The sequence below is a fragment of the Camelus bactrianus genome, chromosome 5, assembly GCF_048773025.1.
Source record: "Camelus bactrianus isolate YW-2024 breed Bactrian camel chromosome 5, ASM4877302v1, whole genome shotgun sequence".
NCBI classification, from domain to species: Eukaryota; Metazoa; Chordata; class Mammalia; order Artiodactyla; family Camelidae; genus Camelus; species Camelus bactrianus.
In genome coordinates this window covers 58,646,565-58,667,072 of record NC_133543.1, presented here as the reverse complement: position 1 = coordinate 58,667,072, position 20,508 = coordinate 58,646,565, and the positions used below count along the sequence as shown (strand labels likewise).

Genomic DNA, 20,508 nt, shown 5'->3' with positions numbered 1-20,508 from the left:
GTCACTTCCATTAGAGATCAAGTGACAGTAAGATGTTGTTTTTATCACTGATTTCAGATAAGAAAAGAAACTGAAAAAGCATTTGTACCAAAGGTAATAATTTCTACGACTAAAGCCAAAGAACAAGAAACTAGAATAACTGGAGAAATTACTACGAAACAAGAACAAAAACAAATAACTCAAGAAACAGTAAGTCCAATTTTATAAATACCTTGTAATTTGTTGACAAATATAGAATTCCAGCCAGCTACATGTACCCTCTGACCAAAACCTCTAAATGGAGGAGTCTTTTGTGCTTTTTCTTTTTGTTGTTTCTTTATGTCTACTGTTGAAACTCGTGATGGATATTCTGCTCTCATTGTACAATTTTCCGTTCAACTGATCAGTTTGGGGGAGATTGTCTGTCTACTTAGAATAGTGTGGGACACACGAGTGATGTGTCTAGAGCATACTTCAGTGGACGACAGACGTCACTCCAGCCCAGTTAGCCACTGGTAAAGTCAGTTTTTTCACACACAGCCTAAGCCCTCAGTCACTTAGATTGTAACATACAAACTTTACATAGTGGTAAGACACATGTATACACCACACACACACACACACACACACACACACATCAGCCATGAACAGTCCAACCAAATACCGAGGGAAAGTGAGGAATTACTGGACATCAGGGATGACCAGGACTTCTTCAGAAAGTGCCCTAATTCCTAGTTGATAAACGGTGACCCAGAAGTGTTTGCTGCTTTGATACAAGAGAGCCAAGTTGGAACAACCTCAATGTCACCAAATCTATTTCTCTCCCATGTATGAAATCAAGCTTTAAAGGGTCGAGAAAGAGCCAACTTCTGAATTCTTTCATGTTCAAGTAGATTTTGGTGACCTTGAGGGTGTCCCAATTTGGCCAACCTCTCTTGATCTCAAGCTCCTTGCTGATCCCAGAGCTACTTTTTTTCTTTTAGTTGAGGTGTATTTGATTTACAGTGTTGTGTGAGTTTCTTAAAGAGGTCCAGCTCAGAACACTGTATGCTTAAAAAGTTGACCAGAGGCTGTTGGATAAAATTCCCTCTCCTTCCCGTGAATGAGAGATTTTGGATGGACAAGAAACCTACTTGGCATAATCAAGGCATAGAAATCCCTGTTGCCATTACAATGCTGGTGACTGGCAAGTTCCGTCTGACTAGAGCTTTCTAGCCATTTGCCAGTGGGCACTCACTCAGTTCTCTAATGTGTCAACATATCTCAGAGAGGAGACATTTTCAGTTTCTAGGACAATTTGCTAAGGGGCAGGTGGGCAGAAGAGAAACCCATTCCCCAGGAAGGCTAGTCTGGTTTTTAAACCCAACGGTATGCCCTTAAAATGGAACTGTGATACCTTCTCTCTCATCCTGAAGCATCCTGTATTCTCCTGAATGTGGCAAGGATATCTTGCCATTTCTTTTGTGCCTTTTGAAACTCAAATCTTGCTTTTACCCTGAAAATCAGATAATACAGAAAGCTGAGACAGCTGCTGAGTCCAGGGTGGTAGTTGCCACTGCAAAGCCCACAGAACTAGAAACAATTCTGGGAGCTCAAGAAGAAATTGCCACACAGCAAGATCAAATGCACATAACACACAAAAAGGTGATGACTTCCTGCTGGTGTGAAATTCACTCTTGTTTCATTCCGTTTGCAAGCCACCTACATTTTCATCCTGGGTCTTAATCATCACGTTTTCACCTCTCCCTCTTCTTATAAGTCAAACAAAAAACTTCAGAATCTCTCAGGACCTTTTTGCTACCTACTTAGCTTTCATTGCCACTTTCCTCCTAACTTTTGAGCATTCTTTGGGTTGTCACTAACACAGTATCACAACTCACTTTCATATTTAATATTTTTCTACTGAAGATGCCAGTGTATAAGTCACTTGGTAAAATGCAAAAGTATGTGTGATTTCTGACTGTGCTGGCATTTCCCATAGATTATAATAAGAATAATGTGAGACTGAGAAATGCATCCTTTTATTGCTCATCGCATTATTTCTTTTAGATGGAACTTTTCTTATTGTTACCAGTGAAACAGTATGGGTGATCAAAGCAACTCAAATGATTAAATGTCCTTGAGGAGGAAGAAATTTGTTTCCTTTCTCAGTTTTGACTTACATTTCTTTTATTCAAGGTGGTATGATACTTAATGACGATTTTTCTCATCTTTTTCTTGTCATATGACCAGATGATGAAAGAAACTAGGAAAACAGTGGTACCCAAAGTCATAGTTGCCACACCCAAAGTCAAAGAACAAGATTTAGTATCAAGAACTAGAGAAGGCATCACTACCAAAAGAGAACAAGTTCAAATAACTCAGGAAAAGGTGAATACAGATATTCAAAATGGGAAAAGTTTATCCTTAAACTAATTTCTAGTAAATCATTAACTACAATGTGGTATGAATTATTAATCTGTATTTTCCTTTTTGAATCTCCAACTAAAAGCAAAATGGTAATTGTGTGACTGCTTACCATTACTTTTATCTGCACACTTGATTTTCATCTGTAATGTTTGTAATTCACTTTATTCACCATCATCCTTTGCATGAAGATGAGCATCTTTAGCCTGATTTTTAAAAACAATATATGGAATCATCTGCAGATTTTTTTTTGATATTTAACATGTCTGAGTTTTGTGATTCCCTGTCAGTACGTCCAAACACTGCCCAGTGAAAGTTAACTTCTTTTTTGTGGTTAACCCTGAATAACTTTGTCTTGCATCCCCACCAGGAGGGGGGAAGGGTCATACCATATGTGTCTGAAGCCCTGTGCAATGTAAACCTTAATTTTACTGTAATAATCAGATGAGAAAGGAAGCTGAGGAAACTGCCTTGTCTACAATAGCAGTTACTACTGCTAAAGCCAAAGAGCAAGAAGCAATACTGAGAACTAGAGAAGGAATGGCTACTAGACAAGAACAAATTCAAGTAACTCATGAAAAGGTGACTATTGCTGTTCCAAGTGTGAAATCCCCTGTTATAACACATTAATACCCAATCTCATGTGAAATCCCCTATTGTAATACATTAATCACCCAATCTCAGAGTTTCTTATGACCCTATTAACCAATTTGTTTTTAGATATACACTTGGAAACTAAAAAAAAAACCCCAATTATTTATTATTGTTAATATTACTATGTATTACTTTCCCCACTGATCTCTTCACTATTATTTTCCACTTTTTATTATTGACATCTAGAAATTCTCTAGAAGTTGATGGTTAAAATTGCATGCAGGCTAATTTTTAAGATACTCCATACACATTTTTTTTAAAGTGTATAAGTAAAGAATGACTCTTACTGTCAAGAATATATATGTTTTGAGGGGGTGATAAATTCAGCATATTACATTATTCGAGAATGGACTCATTTCAGGAAATTATTCATAATTTTTATCATGTGAAACTTTTTTTTTCCTCCCTGTAAATATCAGATGAGAAAAGAAACTGAGAAAATTATAGTGCCTGCTGTAGTAGCTCCCACTAGAGCTGAACAAGATGCACTATTAAAATCTAGAGAAGAAATTACCCAACCAGAACAAATACACATAAGCCATGAAAAGGTTATTTGTAGCATCTATTGGTGGCTATGACAATTCCATGAAATAACCTACTTCCCATGACACTGTACCCCAAATTATCTATTTACCTAATTTTCATCTTTATTGCTGATATAGTATTTGGAAATTAGCAACTGAAGTTTTAAAAATTTTTTTAGTGTTATGACTGAGTCCTGTCTGTATTTCCCTCAGTGTTGTTTTATATCCTTACATCTTTGGGTTTTTTCCTAAGACGTGATTTAAGATCAACTTTTTAAACATTTACCCAAGTCTAATATTGAATGGCATATCAGCCTTTTAGAAGTTCTCATTGATAAAAAATTCCAATATGTATCATACTTCGTAAGTGATTATATTTGCACTTTTGTTTGTTCCAAATCACATAAATTTGAAGTTTTTTGCTGTTATAAACTAGCTAAGAATGGAAGCTGAGAAAATGTCTATACCCAAAGAAATAGTTACCACTGCAAAATCCACTGAACCAGCCACACTGCCAAGAACTAGAAAAGGATTTGCTGTTAGATAAGAGCAAGTTCATCTTTTGGGGGAGGAGATGAAAACTGATGCGGTGGAGGTGAAAAGCATTGTTTCTTCCCATTCCATCATCAGCTCTCATAACTTTTCATCCATCATGAGTCATCGTGCTCCTGCTATTCAATTTAACTGCTTAACTGGTCCGCAAAACGTGAGAGACATTTAGATTCAGTCCAGTTCCTCCGGGGGACGGGTTAGCATTTCTATTGTGAAACGCCAAATTAAATAACACTTTTCTTTGTGTCTCCTAAATTAATGCTTAGCATATGACTGGTACAAGTTGGGGTCTCCTAGTCCAATTCTTCTTCCTGATCATCTGGGTTCCAAAAATCTGAGGGATATTAGAGTCCACTAGGAGATAAAAGCAGCTGCCAGCGTAGAGGGCTCGTCATGCTTGTCCACCAAAAGAAGTACATGAGTCCACCAGCAAATGTGTATAAATTGATACACAGTAACTCAGGAAAAAAATATATGGATGTTCCCCCAATTTAAAATACCCTACCATAATCAAGATTCTTTTTTGCATAAATTTTAAGTTAAGAACGACCTTCATATATTTCAGCTGGCAAATGACAATTACTTTGAGCCTAAGTTTCCTCATTATTAAAATAAATAAAACTAAAACTCAACTTATTTCATAGACTGGTCAAAAGATTCAAATGAGATAGAATGTAAATGCAGTATTTCTACAAGCAAAGTAACATATATGTATAATCTGTTGAAGATGTTAACATTTAAAAACATCTGTAAAATTAAAATCAACTGATGGCCTATATGGTTTTAAAAAAGAAAACAAAAGAGATAAACAAACTTAACTTAGCTAAGCCTCACTTATATTTTGTAGTTTCCTCTAAGATGCAATCGAAAGGGAAGATAGTATTTGCAACCCTTCAAGGTAGATTAGATTGTGGCTTCCTAGAAGGAGAACTAGATGAAGCCTGTGATCACCAAAGGCCCAATTTCATCTCAAAAACACTTCATTTATATCTTAAATGGTTCAGAGGATAATTTAACAGATATGAAGATAGCATACTTGAAAAACATTTTAGATGCAATCTAGATTCTGTTCACAGCAGCAGCAAAGAAAACTGGGCATTAATAAAATAGTCCAGCATTCTTTTAAAGAGCGCCGATGCACACAGTGATGCGATTTTTGCAATACGTTGATAACATGTGAGCCACATCAACCGTTTTTTTAAAAGAGAAACTCCTTTGCAAACTGTTTGCGTCGATGATCATCAGATTCATGGAAATGAGAAAACAATATTTGTTTCCTTCTTCACTTTAACTTTCAGTAATAATGAAAGTGAATTGAGCTTCACTGTGAAAGGTTGTTCTCTTGAATCCAAAGATGATAACATTTTCATTTTCATCATAATATCTCCATTCATGTGCTTTAAGAAAGAGACTTCTAATAGATTACAAAATTTTTATCCCTAGGGAATTATAAGTAAATTAATATGTTCCCTGCATCTTCACAAGCTTTCATGTTATCTCAGATTGGCATGCAACTGTACGACTCTGTAGCAACTGATTTTTCTCGATAGGGCTATGACAGTATTTGAGTGAGTTTCTATCATCGCTGTCATTGCATTGACACCAGACTAAATGATCAGCAGTAAAAGTAATCAGTGAAGATAACCAGCCCCAAAGTTCTGATTTCACAAGTGCTAACTGACTGTCTGCCATGGACAAAACACTAGACAAACTCAAAATCTCCTTACTGTTTCATAGATGTATAGTGTTATCCTATGTTGTGTTTATGAGATTTAATGTCTAATGCAACAAAGCAGGGATTTATAGAGTGTATCTAACTAGGTGTCTGTGCGTCATAATAATCAGTGAAATATTTAGTTCCTAAATGCAGTTTGGAGTCATGTTTCTGGAGACGTTAACATAGCTGTATAACATGGGTGCCTTCTGTCTGTCATCACTCATCTGTTCTTAACGACTATCCTGGGAGGAGCCCCAACCTGACTTTGACCTTACTGTGTATTAATTCTGGAAACCTTGTCTCCAGGTGGGCGTGGGGAAAAAGGCGGAAGCTGTAGCCACAGTGGTGGCTGCTGTAGACCAGGCCCGTGTTCGGGAGCCGAGAGAACCCGGGCATGTTGAAGAGTCACACGCTCAGCAGACCACTTTGGAGTATGGATACAAGGAGCACATTTCCGCCGCGAAGGTAGCTGAGCAGCCCCCGCGTCCAGCCTCCGAACCCCATGTTGTCCCTAAAGCAGTCAAGCCTAGAGTGATCCACGCTCCTTCTGAGACTCACATCACAACTACTGATCAAATGGGAATGCACATATCATCACAGGTGAGTCCACCCCCTCCCCCAGGGTTGTTCACCCCACTCACGGGGACGCATGCTTAGCTGCCATGGTCCTGTGGTGAACAGCAGGGTCACTGAGTTTTGTTTCGATGCAGATCAAGAAAACTACAGATCTAACAAGTGAAAGATTAGTCCATGTGGATAAACGCCCCCGCACAGCAAGCCCTCACTTTACTGTTTCAAAAATTTCTGTTCCCAAGACAGAACACGGATATGAGGTAAGAAGTTAGAGCATGACGAAGAAATGTTAGGCTCAGAGGTGGGAAGCATCTCACGTGTGATGTAGAGTATCTTTGGCGTGGGCCAATGTGGGCCTCTTTTTCATGTGGTCTTTCTGCCTTCCTGGTGAACTTAGAAGCCCCTAAAATTTGGTTTCTGAAACTCACCCAGCCTGGTGAGCCTAGGGTAGCAGGTGATTATCTTACACCTCTGAGAAGACACAAATTCATCCAGGCTTTTCTCTGTTTCACATTTCGTAAAAGGTGGTGTGTTACAAGTTCAGTTTTCCTTACGCTGGATGACATTGCAGAGTGACTTAAATGGGAATGGATATCAATAATCAAGCAGACATTGAGACATCATATGTTCATATACTCAGTGTAGCAAGATGGAGACGTGGTCCTGTGCGGTGGTTGGGCTGGAATCACATGGCTCTGCATTAGCATCCCTGGCTCTGCCCCTCAGCTCTGTCGTCAGGGGCAAGTGAATACATGGAAAAACTTTAGCAAGTGGACAGTGCCTCCTAGCCCTCAAAATTAGGCACAACTGTTTTTATTTTATACATCCAAGACATTGAATCACAACCTTGCATGTTTCAAAGAATTGTAAGGTCCATTTAAAACCTGTCTTTGAGATAGTCTCAAATTATTATTGAAACTAAGTAACCACAGACAGCATCAGAATACAAAGAGTCAGGAACCCTTTAAAGTATTTTTCTAAGTGTCTCCATTTACACCTTTCACACAGGTTTGTGGCTGAAGCCTAAATGTGCTATTTTGAAGTAGTTCTTAGGAATTAACCAAGTATTTTTAATAATTTCTTGATGTTTAATTTCTCACTGTAGTATTTTCCCATATGCCTTCACTGAGATGGTTAAGTGAAAATTCATAACCGAGCTTTGGAAGACCCCTCAGTCCCTTTATGATACGAGTATAAAATAAGAAACCCTCAAGACAACTCTTTAAGAAAGATATTTTCAAATATATTTTCCAAACTGGCAGGAATGACAGTGAGCTTTATAACTGGCTTATCGCTAGCTGACTTTTCATTAACTGTGAGAGCAACAGTGAGAACAATAAAAAAAAAAGGACCATATAGAAAATAGACTCTTGCCACAGGAAGGCTAGAGGCAAAGCGCTTCCTAGTGATGACTGGGATGGCGGTTAAGTATGTTTATTTTCTGACTCCGTTTCCATTTAGGCATCAATAGCCGGTAGCGCTATTGCCACATTACAAAAAGAGTTGTCAGCCACGTCTTCTGCTCAGAAGGTCACCAAATCTGTGAAGGCACCTACCGTGAAGCCTGCTGAGGCCCGAGTGAGAGCGGAGCCCACCCCTTCACCCCAGTTTCCCTTTGCTGACATACCAGAAACTTACAAGAGTCAGGCTGGCATCGAGGTGAAGAAGGAAGTAGGGGTGAGCATCACTGGGGCTGTGGTCCGTGAAGAGCGCTTGGAAGTACTGCAGGCTCGCGAAGCCAAGGTTGGTCCCTGGAGCCCCCGCCGTCTTATCCTTCCCTACAGAGCAGGGCCAGGCGCCTGCCAGTCTGTACTCCAGAAGTGGTCCACCAGGCGTCCTGCCTTTCTCCTTCACCATGCTCGCACTTCATGCTGTGGAGCGTGGTGTCAGTTGGAGCTCTTTTTTCTCAAATAATTCTTACAGTTTTACACGTGCTAAGAGTTTATGAGATTTCCCCTAACTTCGTGGACATTTTGTTAACATCCTTTGTAAAATTCGTAGGTGACAGAAACCGCAAGAGTCCCTGCACCGGTTGAAATCCCTGTTACTCCACCAACTTTAGTCTCGGTGAGTAAACAAATTGATTGTGTTTGAACCCTATGCATGTCGGATCAGATAGTTTTAATATCTGCAATGATCAGTTTCTCAAACTGGAAAATGCCATTAGTGCATTTACAAATGTAAATTTTAAGACCATATACTACTTGGCAAGGAAAGGGGGACCAACTGAAGATTGCATGGGAAGCTTTGTTGAAGAGGCAGCATTTGCTGCTGAGACTTTAGGCTTGGTTGGGATTTGAATATGTGCAAATAACAGAGGATACAGAGTTGCCCCATTGTATGGTATTAATACATTTCCACCTTACAGACTTGAAAACACCTTATATTTATTTCAAACTGGGAATATTCCAATATCCAAGGGAATTTCTTTACTAGAAATCTTGATCTTAAAAAAAATCTTTTATAGAATCTTGATCTTAAAAAAAAAATTTTAATGACAATTAGAATTAGCAAGGTCAAGTCCCCACATTTGTTATTATATATATATATAGGGTTGATGAGTGAATATGCACACGTATCAATACTTCCTTTTTCTTGTCTCTTCAGGGCCTGAAAAACGTGACTGTTATAGAAGGTGAATCTGTCACCTTGGAGTGCCACATCTCTGGATACCCATCCCCCAAAGTGACATGGTACAGGGAAGACTACCAAATAGAAAGTTCCATTGATTTCCAGATAACCTTCCAGAGTGGAATTGCTCGTCTAATGATTCGTGAAGCCTTTGCAGAAGACAGCGGACGGTTTACTTGCACTGCCGTGAATGAGGCTGGGACCGTCAGCACATCCTGCTACCTAGCTGTGCAAGGTTAGTGGCCACACTCCCGCATCCTTCCGCACCTGCCATCACTCTTACCTGACACTTCTTTCCACAAGACGGTTTCTGCACACTTCGTCATGGAATCCCCTTTTAGAATTGAAGGGTAGATTATGGAGTCAATTTAACTGTCATGCTAAGCAGATGTCACTAAGGAAACAAACTAATGCCTTACTTACAAGAGAAACTTCTGTCTTCTTCCAGTGTCAGAAGAGTTTGAAAAGGAAACAACTGTGGCTGAGAAAATTACCACAGAAGAGAAACGGTAAAACATTTTTTTTGCTGATGAATTTTTGTTGTAGTAGTGTTTTGATTTTTCAGTCCCTAAACCATTGGCAAATTGTAGTGCAGAAGCTAATATGAAGGGAATTCTCTTCCCAGCTTTGTCGAGGCAAGAGATGTGGTGATGACTGATACTAGCATCACAGAGGAACAAGCAGGGCCTGGAGAACCAGCTGCTCCTTTCTTCATCACAAAACCAGTGGTCCAGAAACTGGTGGAAGGTGGGAGCATTGTCTTTGAATGCCAGGTTGGCGGCAATCCAAAGCCCCATGTCTACTGGAAAAAATCCGGTGTTCCTCTAACCACTGGATACAGGTATTTTGATGACTGAATCTGATAGAGTTCTCTGTGGTTTGTCTGATACATATATGAAGCCGAGGGAGAGAAGTAGAATCACTTACTCACCATCCCTCAAAGGTAGGCTCTTGCAATAAGGAGCCTTCATAGTGTGCTTAGGGGTATTTTCATGTCTTTGTACAAACTGTTAGTGAGAAATAAAGCAATGTGACGATAGCGGATGGAAGATAAATTTCTTCACAGTCTAGTTTGATTCATTTATAGTGCTAGTGAAATAGAGAAAATTTTGTGGATTTTTACACATAGGCACAACGTATTCTTCTAGAAAGAATCTGAAACAACTTTCAATTAAAATGCATAATAATTAAGTCACCAAAAGATAAAAGAAAAAGGGTCATGTAATGAAGAGGAAAGCTAGTTATACTTATACATGAAAACCTATGCTAATAAGTTTGCTGCACCTGAGTATAAAGTTTAGCTTTGAATTTCCTGCAACTTAAACAGTCTAAAAATGTAGCTGTCATAGCTTAATGAGAAGAAATGTAGTATACCAAAGGCTTAATATCAAAATGTTTAAAGAAATGTATTGTTTTGATTATTCATTTGATCTTCACAGAAAAGTGAACAGAATAATGAACAAAGAGAAATATATAAGTGTTTAAATGACCTCATCATTTACTAATGTAAACACTGAGGCCCCTTATTTCCATATGGTTGATTCTAGGAGGGTTATGTTCTATTATTTATTTTAAAGAACATATGAATATTCTTTAAAATAAAAATTTTAACTTACATGGCCCTCATGACTCATGTCCATGAGTTTTCCTCAATTTTCAGACATTTGATAGTTACATTCTATGGTGGAACTTAGTCCCATGTTTAAGATCATTGAACTTTTTTTTTTTAATTGAAGTACAGTCAGTTACAATGTGTCAATTTCTGGTGTACAGCATAATGTCCTAGTCATAGGATCATTGAATTTTATACTACAGATCCACATAAGGTTTATTTTACTCCCATAAGGGTGATTTAAGACTGAAATTTTTTGTTTGTTCATTTCCATAAAGATACAAAGTGAGTTACAACAAACAAACTGGTGAGTGCAGACTGGTAATTTCGATGACTTTTGCTGATGACGCTGGAGAATACACTATTGTTATTCGTAATAAGCACGGCGAAACTTCTGCATCTGCCTCCTTGCTTGAAGAATGTAAGTGCCACTCTGAATAGCTCCGTGTGCATATAGGAATGGAAACTCAGGAAAGTAGCAGTGCTGCTCGATTGTCAAAAGACTTATTGCATCATTCTGGTTCTGATGCTGAGGCCCGTCTCTGGGTGTAAATATTTCTAGGCATATCATGCCTTTGAAAATGCAGGGATTCTAAATCCAGTTGCCTTCCAGATTGAGGCAGTTAACGTAAGTGAGCATAGTGAAACAGTGGCAAACTGGAGAGTACATGCCCTGCCTCAAGGGGGCAGCAGCTTCCTACCCCCACGTGCTGTCGCCAGCACGCACGTACCAGGCAGGCTCAGTGTTGCTAGAGCATGCGATTAAGTTTTAAAGAAAAGCTAGAAATCAGGATTTTCAATATTCGTAAATAATTTGGGAAAAAAGTGTGATAGCATTAGGCTAAAGGAAATGTGTCTGTGGGTCTCCATATACCTTTGCTTAGATGTTCACATTTTTAGTGGAACATCCCATGCTGTGTCTCATTTGATCTGCACAAAATCCCTTAGAGAAAGTTAGGATATTATCCCCATTTAGCAGATAAAGTACTCGGGACCTGGAAAAACAAATGAATTACCAAAAGCCACCCAGCAAATTAGGAAGACCTCTAGGGTAGATCCCAAAGGACTGACTGCTAATACAAAATTCTTTCTACAATAATAATGGCTGCTTTGACTTGTTAATGTAAGTTTGTCTTTTGAAATTCAATGTAATAAGTATATATTTAGCACCTTGACAGTAAAATTTGGTAACTCTGGCTTTTGGTTACCAACTTTCTGTAATGTAAGATTTGCTTGAATGAACAGTGGCATGAAGGCTTTTTCATAAGAACATTAAAAGGTAACTTACGTTCGTAACTCCTAGCTGATTATGAGTCACTGATGAAGTCCCAGCAAGAAATGCTTTACCAGACACAAGTGACAGCATTTGTGCAAGAACCTAAAGTTGGAGAAATAGCACCTGGATTTATACGTTCTGAGTACGAAAAGGAGTATGAAAAAGAACAGGCCTTAATTAGGAAGAAAATGGCCAAAGATACTGTAATGGTCAGAACTTTTGTGGAAGACCAGGTGAGTATAACCATAATGACTAAGTGAATCATTTCATAAATTATGCTTTGCTCCCACAATGCCTCTCTTTTGTTTGATATTTTCATTTTCAAGTGATGGATCAGGGTTAAACTACCATAGGCAGGTCCAAGTTCATTGCTGAAGAGTTTCTTTAATCTTTATTGCATGTGGCACATCTGTCTTTAGAAATAGAGATTACATATATTCAGGCAAAAGACAAATACTAGCACCACCAAGTTCATTACTGCCAAGGTTCCTTCATCCATAAGGTGAATATTCAAATGTAACCCATCCTCTTTGAATACCATTGACCCAGGATGCCTCAGCATGAACTGTAAACAAAGATTACTGTAATGCAGATTAAAAAACAAAACAGTGACCCATGTAATTGTCACTGAAAAACTAACAAAAAAGCAAAAACAAGCAAACAAAGCCTTCTAGATTTTTTCTCTCAGTTGAAAATTTTAATCAAATCTTATCTCTGAGACTAACACTCTTAAAGAATTTCTATCAGTCAGGATATATCTTTTTAAAAAACTGTCATCTTTTTCACTCTGCAGGAATTCCACATTTCTTCCTTTGAAGAGAGACTTATTAAAGAAATTGAATACAGAATAATAAAGACTACATTAGAAGAACTTCTTGAAGAAGATGGAGAAGAAAAGATGGCAGTTGACATTTCTGAATCTGAAGCTGTGGAAGCAGGATTTGATTTAAGAGTCAAGAATTACAGAATTCTTGAAGGGATGGGCGTTACTTTTCATTGCAAGATGTCTGGGTATCCATTACCCAAGGTAAAATGCAAACATTCGTCAGACCTCTGTGTTACAGTAAAGACACTGATAGGTTATAGAATAACTATTTTATCTATATCTATTCACATATGCATGATATTTGCAGATTGCTTGGTACAAAGATGGCAAGCGCATTAGACATGGAGAGAGATACCAAATGGATTTTCTACAAGATGGCAGAGCTAGTCTGCGCATACCTGTTGTTCTTCCGGAAGATGAGGGCATCTATACCGCGTTTGCCAGCAATATTAAAGGAAATGCAATTTGCTCTGGGAAATTGTACGTGGAGCCTGCTGCACCATTTAGTGCCCCAACCTACATACCCACGCCAGAGCCCGTGAGCAGAATCAGGTAAGACTCCCGACAATTCAGCTTGATTAGTATTTGAATTGTTTAAAACACCAAATATCTCAGTAGCAAATTGCTGTTGTGTTGGCAGTGGGGGGCATGGGGGGGGGGCGGGAGAAACTGAAGGCTGAGATAGCACAGACATTCACCTTAGCCACACTGATGGTTGATTGCCAAGTTTTTCTTTCTTGCCCATACGTAAGATGAGCAAAGCATTTTCATTAGTGTGTTATTTGTTTTGCCAGTGCTATAGCTCATGTAATGAAAGCTATAAAGGTGTATTTAACACCTGATTTGACATAAATTATCTCTAATTTATACAATGACCCTGCAGTGCAGGAATTATTACTATTTTGGAAGAGGGAACACTGAGTCTCCATGATCCTATAAAAATTCCCTTGGTTCTCAGCCTGCCTGTGTGTTAGTGTCAGCACTTCAAATCTATTCCAAGCCAATCTGGCTGCAATGTATGGATAGGGTTTTGGTTATTTTTTTCAAATATAATTTCTGTGTTTTTCCTCTTCAGGGATAAAGAAGTTTATTTTTCTTTTTCCATAAATGTGTTCGTTTATTTATTTAACTGATCAATAGGTAGTGAGATATTTTGGTAGCCGAACCAAAAAGGTTTGGTGACTAATTAAATCCAGGTGGTGAGGGAAAGACAGTGTTAAGGACCATTCTAAGATTTTGAGGCCGGGCTCCTGGCTGGGTTGATCAACTGCTGACTGAGATTGATGGTATATAAACAGCACAGCTTTGGGGACAATAATAATGTATTCCGTTTTGGATCCAGTGAGGTTGAGATACCTTCTAATATGTACACAAAGTAAATTCTAAAATAACATGAAGAAAGAGGTTCATTTTGTTGCGTTTTTCTCTATACCTCTTGAAAAGATTCTGCTTTGCCTTTGTTTTTCAGATCCATCTCTCCACGTTCAGTGAGCAGGTCTCCAATACGCATGTCTCCTGCACGGATGTCCCCTGCACGGATGTCCCCTGCACGGATGTCCCCTGGACGGAGGTTGGAGGAAACAGATGAGTCACAACTTGAGAGACTGTATAAGCCAGTCTTTGTGTTGAAACCCGCTTCTTTCAAATGTTTAGAAGGGCAAACCGCCAGATTTGACTTAAAGGTTGTGGGTCGACCTATGCCCGAGACCTTCTGGTTTCATGATGGTAAGTATAAGTTTTTTCTCACAAATCATTAACACAAGATTAAGCTTGTATGTGCATCCAACAATTTTAAAATAACAAACTATTTTAACATATTTTCCTTTTTACTTTTTTTTTTATAGGCCAGCAAATTGTCAATGACTATACCCATAAAGTAGTCATTAAAGAAGATGGTACCCAATCACTAATTATTGTCCCTGCAACACCTAGTGATTCTGGGGAGTGGACTGTGGTTGCCCAAAACAGGGCAGGCAAATCGTCGATTTCAGTGATTTTGACTGTAGAAGGTATCTGCTCTTGAGGGAAAAAGAAAGTACCTTGTGACTTGGGTTGTGAACAGGTAGTTCAGTCCTACTCACTGTGAACCATGACCTTTCTCTTTCAGCTGTGGAACATCAGGTAAAACCAATGTTTGTGGAAAAGCTGAAAAATGTCAATGTCAAGGAGGGTTCCCGACTTGAAATGAAAGTCCGAGCTACGGGTAACCCCAATCCTGACATTGTATGGTTGAAAAACAGTGAGATCATTGTACCTCACAAATATCCAAAAATCAGGTAAGTTTACTTAAAAAATAATAAAACTAAGCTTATTATACAAATCCAGTAACCAGAAAAGCAAAGACTACTTCTGTATTGATGATTTTTTTCCCCTCACTTTTTATAGAATTGAAGGCACCAAGGGAGAAGCTGCCCTTAAAATCGATTCCACTGTCAGCCAAGACTCTGCCTGGTACACGGCAACAGCAATTAATAAGGCTGGCCGAGACACCACAAGATGCAAAGTAAATGTTGAAGTCGAGTTTGCAGAGCCAGAGCCAGAGAGAAAATTAATCATCCCACGAGGGACATATAGAGCAAAGGAGATCGCAGCCCCAGAACTGGAGCCCCTCCACCTGCGATACGGTCAAGAACAATGGGAAGAGGGTGACCTCTATGACAAAGAGAAGCAACAGAAACCATTTTTCAAGAAAAAACTCACTTCCTTAAGACTCAAGCGATTTGGGCCTGCCCACTTTGAATGCAGGCTAACGCCAATTGGTGACCCAACGATGGTGGTGGAGTGGCTGCATGATGGAAAGCCACTTGAAGCAGCCAACAGGCTCCGGATGATCAATGAATTTGGGTATTGCAGCCTTGATTACGGAGTTGCATATTCCAGAGACAGCGGTGTCATTACTTGCAGAGCCACTAACAAATACGGAACAGATCACACATCTGCCACCCTTATTGTGAAAGACGAGAAGAGTCTTGTGGAAGAATCTCAATTGCCTGAGGGGAGGAAAGGCTTGCAGAAAATTGAAGAATTAGAGCGGATGGCTCATGAAGGTGCCCTTACAGGTGTAACAACAGATCAGAAAGAGAAGCAGAAGCCAGACATTGTCTTGTTCCCAGAGCCAGTAAGAGTACTTGAAGGGGAGACTGCCAGATTCCGTTGCCGGGTGACAGGCTACCCTCAGCCCAAAGTCAACTGGTACCTCAATGGGCAGCTCATCCGCAAAAGCAAAAGGTTCAGAGTTCGCTATGATGGCATTCATTATCTGGATATTGTGGACTGCAAATCTTATGACACAGGTGAAGTCAAAGTCACCGCAGAGAATCCTGAAGGTGTGACAGAGCATAAAGTGAAGCTTGAGATCCAACAGAAGGAAGATTTCAGGTCTGTCCTTAGGCGAGCCCCTGAGCCCAAGCCCGAGTTTCACGTCCATGAGCCTGGAAAACTTCAGTTTGAAGTACAAAAAGTAGACAGACCTGTTGACACCACTGAAACCAAGGAAATTGTGAGGTTGAAAAGGGCGGAAAGAATTACCCATGAAAAAGTGTCCGAAGAGTCAGAAGAGCTGCGGAGTAAATTCAAACGCAGGACTGAGGAGGGCTACTACGAAGCCATCACTGCCGTGGAGCTCAAGTCTCGTAAGAAAGATGAGTCCTATGAAGAGCTTCTAAGGAAGACAAAAGAGGAACTTCTCCACTGGACCAAAGAGTTGACTGAAGAGGAGAAGAAAGCCCTTGCTGAAGAAGGCAAAATCACTATTCCCAGTTTTAAACCTGATAAAATTGAACTTAGTCCTAGTATGGAGGCCCCCAAAATCTTTGAAAGAATCCAAAGCCAAACAGTGGGCCAAGGAGCTGATGCACACTTCCGGGTCAGAGTGGTGGGAAAACCAGACCCTGAATGCGAGTGGTATAAAAACGGTGTAAAGATCGAACGCTCCGACCGCATCTACTGGTACTGGCCCGAAGACAATGTTTGTGAGCTGGTCATAAGAGATGTGACGGCGGAGGACTCTGCCAGCATCATGGTAAAAGCCATTAACATAGCTGGGGAAACCTCAAGCCACGCATTCTTACTGGTCCAAGGTAATTTGAAATTCCTTCCATTTGATGGATCTGTTTCTATTTATCCATGAGTATCCAGTGATGTAGTCTTTTTATTTTCTTTTCCCACTATCCAAATTGTGAATTTAATTTAATATAATGTGATTTTCCCCCCTTTTTTCTAGCCAAGCAATTGATCACTTTCACGCAGGAATTAGAAGATGTTGTTGCTAAGGAAAAAGACACCATGGCAACCTTTGAATGTGAAACTTCAGAGCCATTTGTCAAAGTGAAATGGTATAAAGATGGTGTGGAGATTCACACGGGAGATAAATATAGGATGCACTCTGACAGAAAAGTTCACTTCCTCTCCATACTGACAATCGACACGTCTGATGCTGAAGACTATAGCTGTGTACTTGCGGAAGATGAAAACATAAAAACAACAGCTAAACTTATTGTCGAAGGTAGTAAATAATGATTTCATTGTTTACTTAAGTGTTAAAGTCACCCTTAGCATGTGATAAAATTAGCTATGCAGTTTTCATTTCACAAAAAGAATTGTTGGGAGTTAGATACAAGCTTCAGAGCAAGAATCATGATATATACTGCTAGTTAAGAAGATTAACAATTTGGATTTTTTTTAAAGCAAGGTTATTTTGATTTCTGGTCTTTAGAATTTTTATTGGGATATAATTCTGTGCTTTAAAATTAATTTAAAAATTAAAATAACTCCTTTTTATTGACAATTTATTTCTTAGTCCTGCAGTGAGAGATTAAGAATATTCCTGAGAGAATAGGGTCAGAGAAGAGGTCTACAAGGGGACAGATAAGAGATTTACAAGGAATTTTCTCTATCCTAAGAATAGATGTATAACTCTCCAGAGAAATTAATTTCTCCTTATCTCATGTGTCAGGTGCAGTTGTTGAGTTTCTGAAAGAACTTCAGGACATAGAAGTCCCAGAATCATTTTCAGGGGAGTTAGAGTGCATTATATCCCCAGAAAATATAGAAGGCAAATGGTATCATAATGATGTGGAGCTCAAATCCAACGGCAAGTACACAATTACATCTCGCCGTGGACGTCAGAACCTCACAGTAAAGGATGTGACCAAGGAGGACCAGGGAGAATACAGCTTTGTTGTCGATGGGAAAAAGACAACCTGTAAACTGAAGATGAAACGTAAGTCTTCCCATTCCTTCAGCCTGCAGTGAGCATCTTTATGATAATAAATGATCATAACGTTCTTTTTTCTCCCCGTATTTTGCAGCCCGCCCCATTGCTATCCTACAAGGACTTAGTGATCAAAAAGTCTGTGAGGGTGACATCGTTCAGCTTGAAGTTAAAGTGTCCTTAGAGAATGTGGAAGGTGTATGGATGAAAGATGGCCAAGAAGTGCAGCCCAGTGACAGGGTTCACATTGTGATAGACAAACAGTCACACATGCTACTTATCGAAGACATGACCAAGGAGGATGCTGGTCATTACTCCTTCACCATTCCAGCCCTTGGACTGTCAACCAGTGGGCGCGTCTCTGTCTACAGTGAGTGCAACTTACAGTTTTATGTGTACACTTGTCAGGCAAGGTAGAGGGCTTTAATGAGGAGGCATTTCCAACAAAATTCATATTCATCAGTATTTTATTTTTGTGTGTGTGATTTTGCAGGTGTTGATATAATAACACCTCTCAAGGATGTTAACGTGATTGAGGGCACCAAGGCTGTGCTTGAATGTAAGGTCTCAGTCCCTGATGTGACGTCTGTTAAATGGTACTTAAATGACGAACAGATCAAGCCTGATGATCGCGTGCATGCCATCGTCAAGGGCACAAAGCAGCGGCTAGTGATTAATCGGACCCATGCTTCCGATGAAGGACCTTACAAGCTGGTGGTTGGCAGAGTTGAAACCAGCTGTGATCTCTCTGTAGAAAGTAAGAATTCTTCCATCTAACTTGGTGTTATTTTAAGCATTCTGTTTTCCCAGGGTAATAATAACTCAGTGGTTATTTTATTTTTTGCCCCCAGAAATTAAAATTATCAGAGGTCTTCGTGACCTTACCTGTACAGAAACCCAAAATGTGGTTTTGGAAGTTGAACTGTCCCACTCAGGAATTGATGTCTTGTGGAATTTTAAGGGCAAGGAAATTAAACCCAGTTCTAAATATAAAATTGAAGCTCATGGAAAAATATATAAGTTAACAGTTCTGAATATGATGAAAGATGATGAAGGGGAATATACATTTTATGCTGGAGAAAATAGGACATCTGGAAAACTTACCGTGGCAGGTTAGTACGTTCATCATTTAACCTAAGTTCTTACGTGGGGCAGTTGTTTTAAGAAATTGTCGCCCATTTCCTCCCGAATTCCCACCAGTTTCCCACTTCCATGCCTCTGCTTATGCTTTTCTCAAAACTGGTAATACTCTAAACACTGTCCCCCTCAGCATAAATTCCACATGTTCTTCCAGGAAGATGTACCTCAAATGTCATCTCCTCCGTGGAGAACTTCCTTGACCTTCCATTTGTATAAGATTTTGCTCCTCCGACCTCGGGATCACTTTATATGTATCTCTTTCATGGCCCTGCCTCAAATACCTGTCTTATTCCCCATTTCTTCTTGTCACACCTGAGTATAAGCTCCTCAAATCTGGAACTGCCTCCTTCTCACCTTTGTATATAGTCCAGTATGCTGCACATGATAGACGGTCAATTCACATTTGTGGGACTGAACTCTATTTAAGCTCTCCTACTGTAAAGACATATTTCTTTTTTTTATCATTCTTGTTCCTTTCCCTTTTGTTTCATTTGTTCCCTTCATCCTTTTTTATAAACCCAATGAGTATTTTAAAAATATAATACAATGTGTGTATCCTCATGTCTCTTTCTTGTGACATGAAGTAGACCATTCTCATTCAGCAGAAGTTCCTGGCTTTAAAATGGAGAATCAAAATTGTAAACCAAATTGTCAAGAAAAAACTAGAAGTCATCATTAATTGGTTTTGGTGCATTATAATATAAGTACTGAGGAGTTGGAATATGACATTGAGATTAAATTGCATAGTCCATAACATCTGGTAGTAAAATCAAGTCAGATTTGAATAGTGTATCTTCTTTGGTATGACAGTTTCATTGTTTATACTTTATTACATTATAAGATTTCCTCAGAGATATGACCATGAAAAAACTTCTGAAACAAACTTTCAGATCCTACGCTTTGATATTTTTTAATATAAACTACATGTTTTTAAATGCATGAAAGCAAGAAAAAACCAGGAGCCCCTATGTAGTTTCACCCAAGATTTTTGAAGTACCTACCATGGACTGGACACTGCTAAGAACTCAGAATATCAAAATTAATAAGGCGTGATAGTCTTCTTGAGGAATTTGCAGTTTAGGGAGGAACGGATACGCTAGCAACTAACTTGCTGAACGAGTAATCATCTCTGTGAGTGGACGACAGCACTGAAGGCAGTGGGGGAGAACTTCACGGAAGAGATGACGTTAGGCAAAAATAGTGATTTTCACTATATAGTAATCCCTAATCTTCTAGAAACATCGATGACTAGACATTTTGTTCAGCAAAATCTTTTCCAGTCAAATGTTAGACACATTTCCAGGAAACCATCCTTAGAAAACTAAGTAGAATGCTTTTGAAGAAGGAACTGGGTTAGAGCCCACCCATGTGATGTGATGCACATTAAGTTCTCAGAATTCTGTATA

The 20,508-nt window shown here is 39.2% G+C and overlaps 1 protein-coding gene across 4 annotated transcripts in view; it reads left to right on the top strand.

Moving 5' to 3' along the window:
* The window catches only part of TTN (titin), a 269,061-nt gene that overhangs the window by 14,341 nt on the left and 234,212 nt on the right, over positions 1-20,508 (top strand). For all 4 annotated transcript variants that reach the window (XM_074363962.1, XM_074363965.1, XM_074363963.1 and 1 more), the window contains 24 exons: positions 58-189; positions 1,486-1,623; positions 2,212-2,349; positions 2,830-2,967; positions 6,139-6,432; positions 6,543-6,665; positions 7,867-8,148; positions 8,407-8,472; positions 9,013-9,271; positions 9,485-9,545; positions 9,662-9,877; positions 10,927-11,069; positions 11,952-12,157; positions 12,718-12,951; positions 13,058-13,302; positions 14,219-14,475; positions 14,595-14,759; positions 14,858-15,026; positions 15,136-16,829; positions 16,973-17,254; positions 17,705-17,971; positions 18,060-18,332; positions 18,456-18,719; positions 18,814-19,074. In XM_074363962.1, coding sequence (XP_074220063.1) covers positions 58-189; positions 1,486-1,623; positions 2,212-2,349; positions 2,830-2,967; positions 6,139-6,432; positions 6,543-6,665; positions 7,867-8,148; positions 8,407-8,472; positions 9,013-9,271; positions 9,485-9,545; positions 9,662-9,877; positions 10,927-11,069; positions 11,952-12,157; positions 12,718-12,951; positions 13,058-13,302; positions 14,219-14,475; positions 14,595-14,759; positions 14,858-15,026; positions 15,136-16,829; positions 16,973-17,254; positions 17,705-17,971; positions 18,060-18,332; positions 18,456-18,719; positions 18,814-19,074 — 6,307 coding nt within the window. The remainder of the gene's footprint in view (positions 1-57; positions 190-1,485; positions 1,624-2,211; positions 2,350-2,829; positions 2,968-6,138; positions 6,433-6,542; positions 6,666-7,866; positions 8,149-8,406; positions 8,473-9,012; positions 9,272-9,484; positions 9,546-9,661; positions 9,878-10,926; positions 11,070-11,951; positions 12,158-12,717; positions 12,952-13,057; positions 13,303-14,218; positions 14,476-14,594; positions 14,760-14,857; positions 15,027-15,135; positions 16,830-16,972; positions 17,255-17,704; positions 17,972-18,059; positions 18,333-18,455; positions 18,720-18,813; positions 19,075-20,508) is intronic.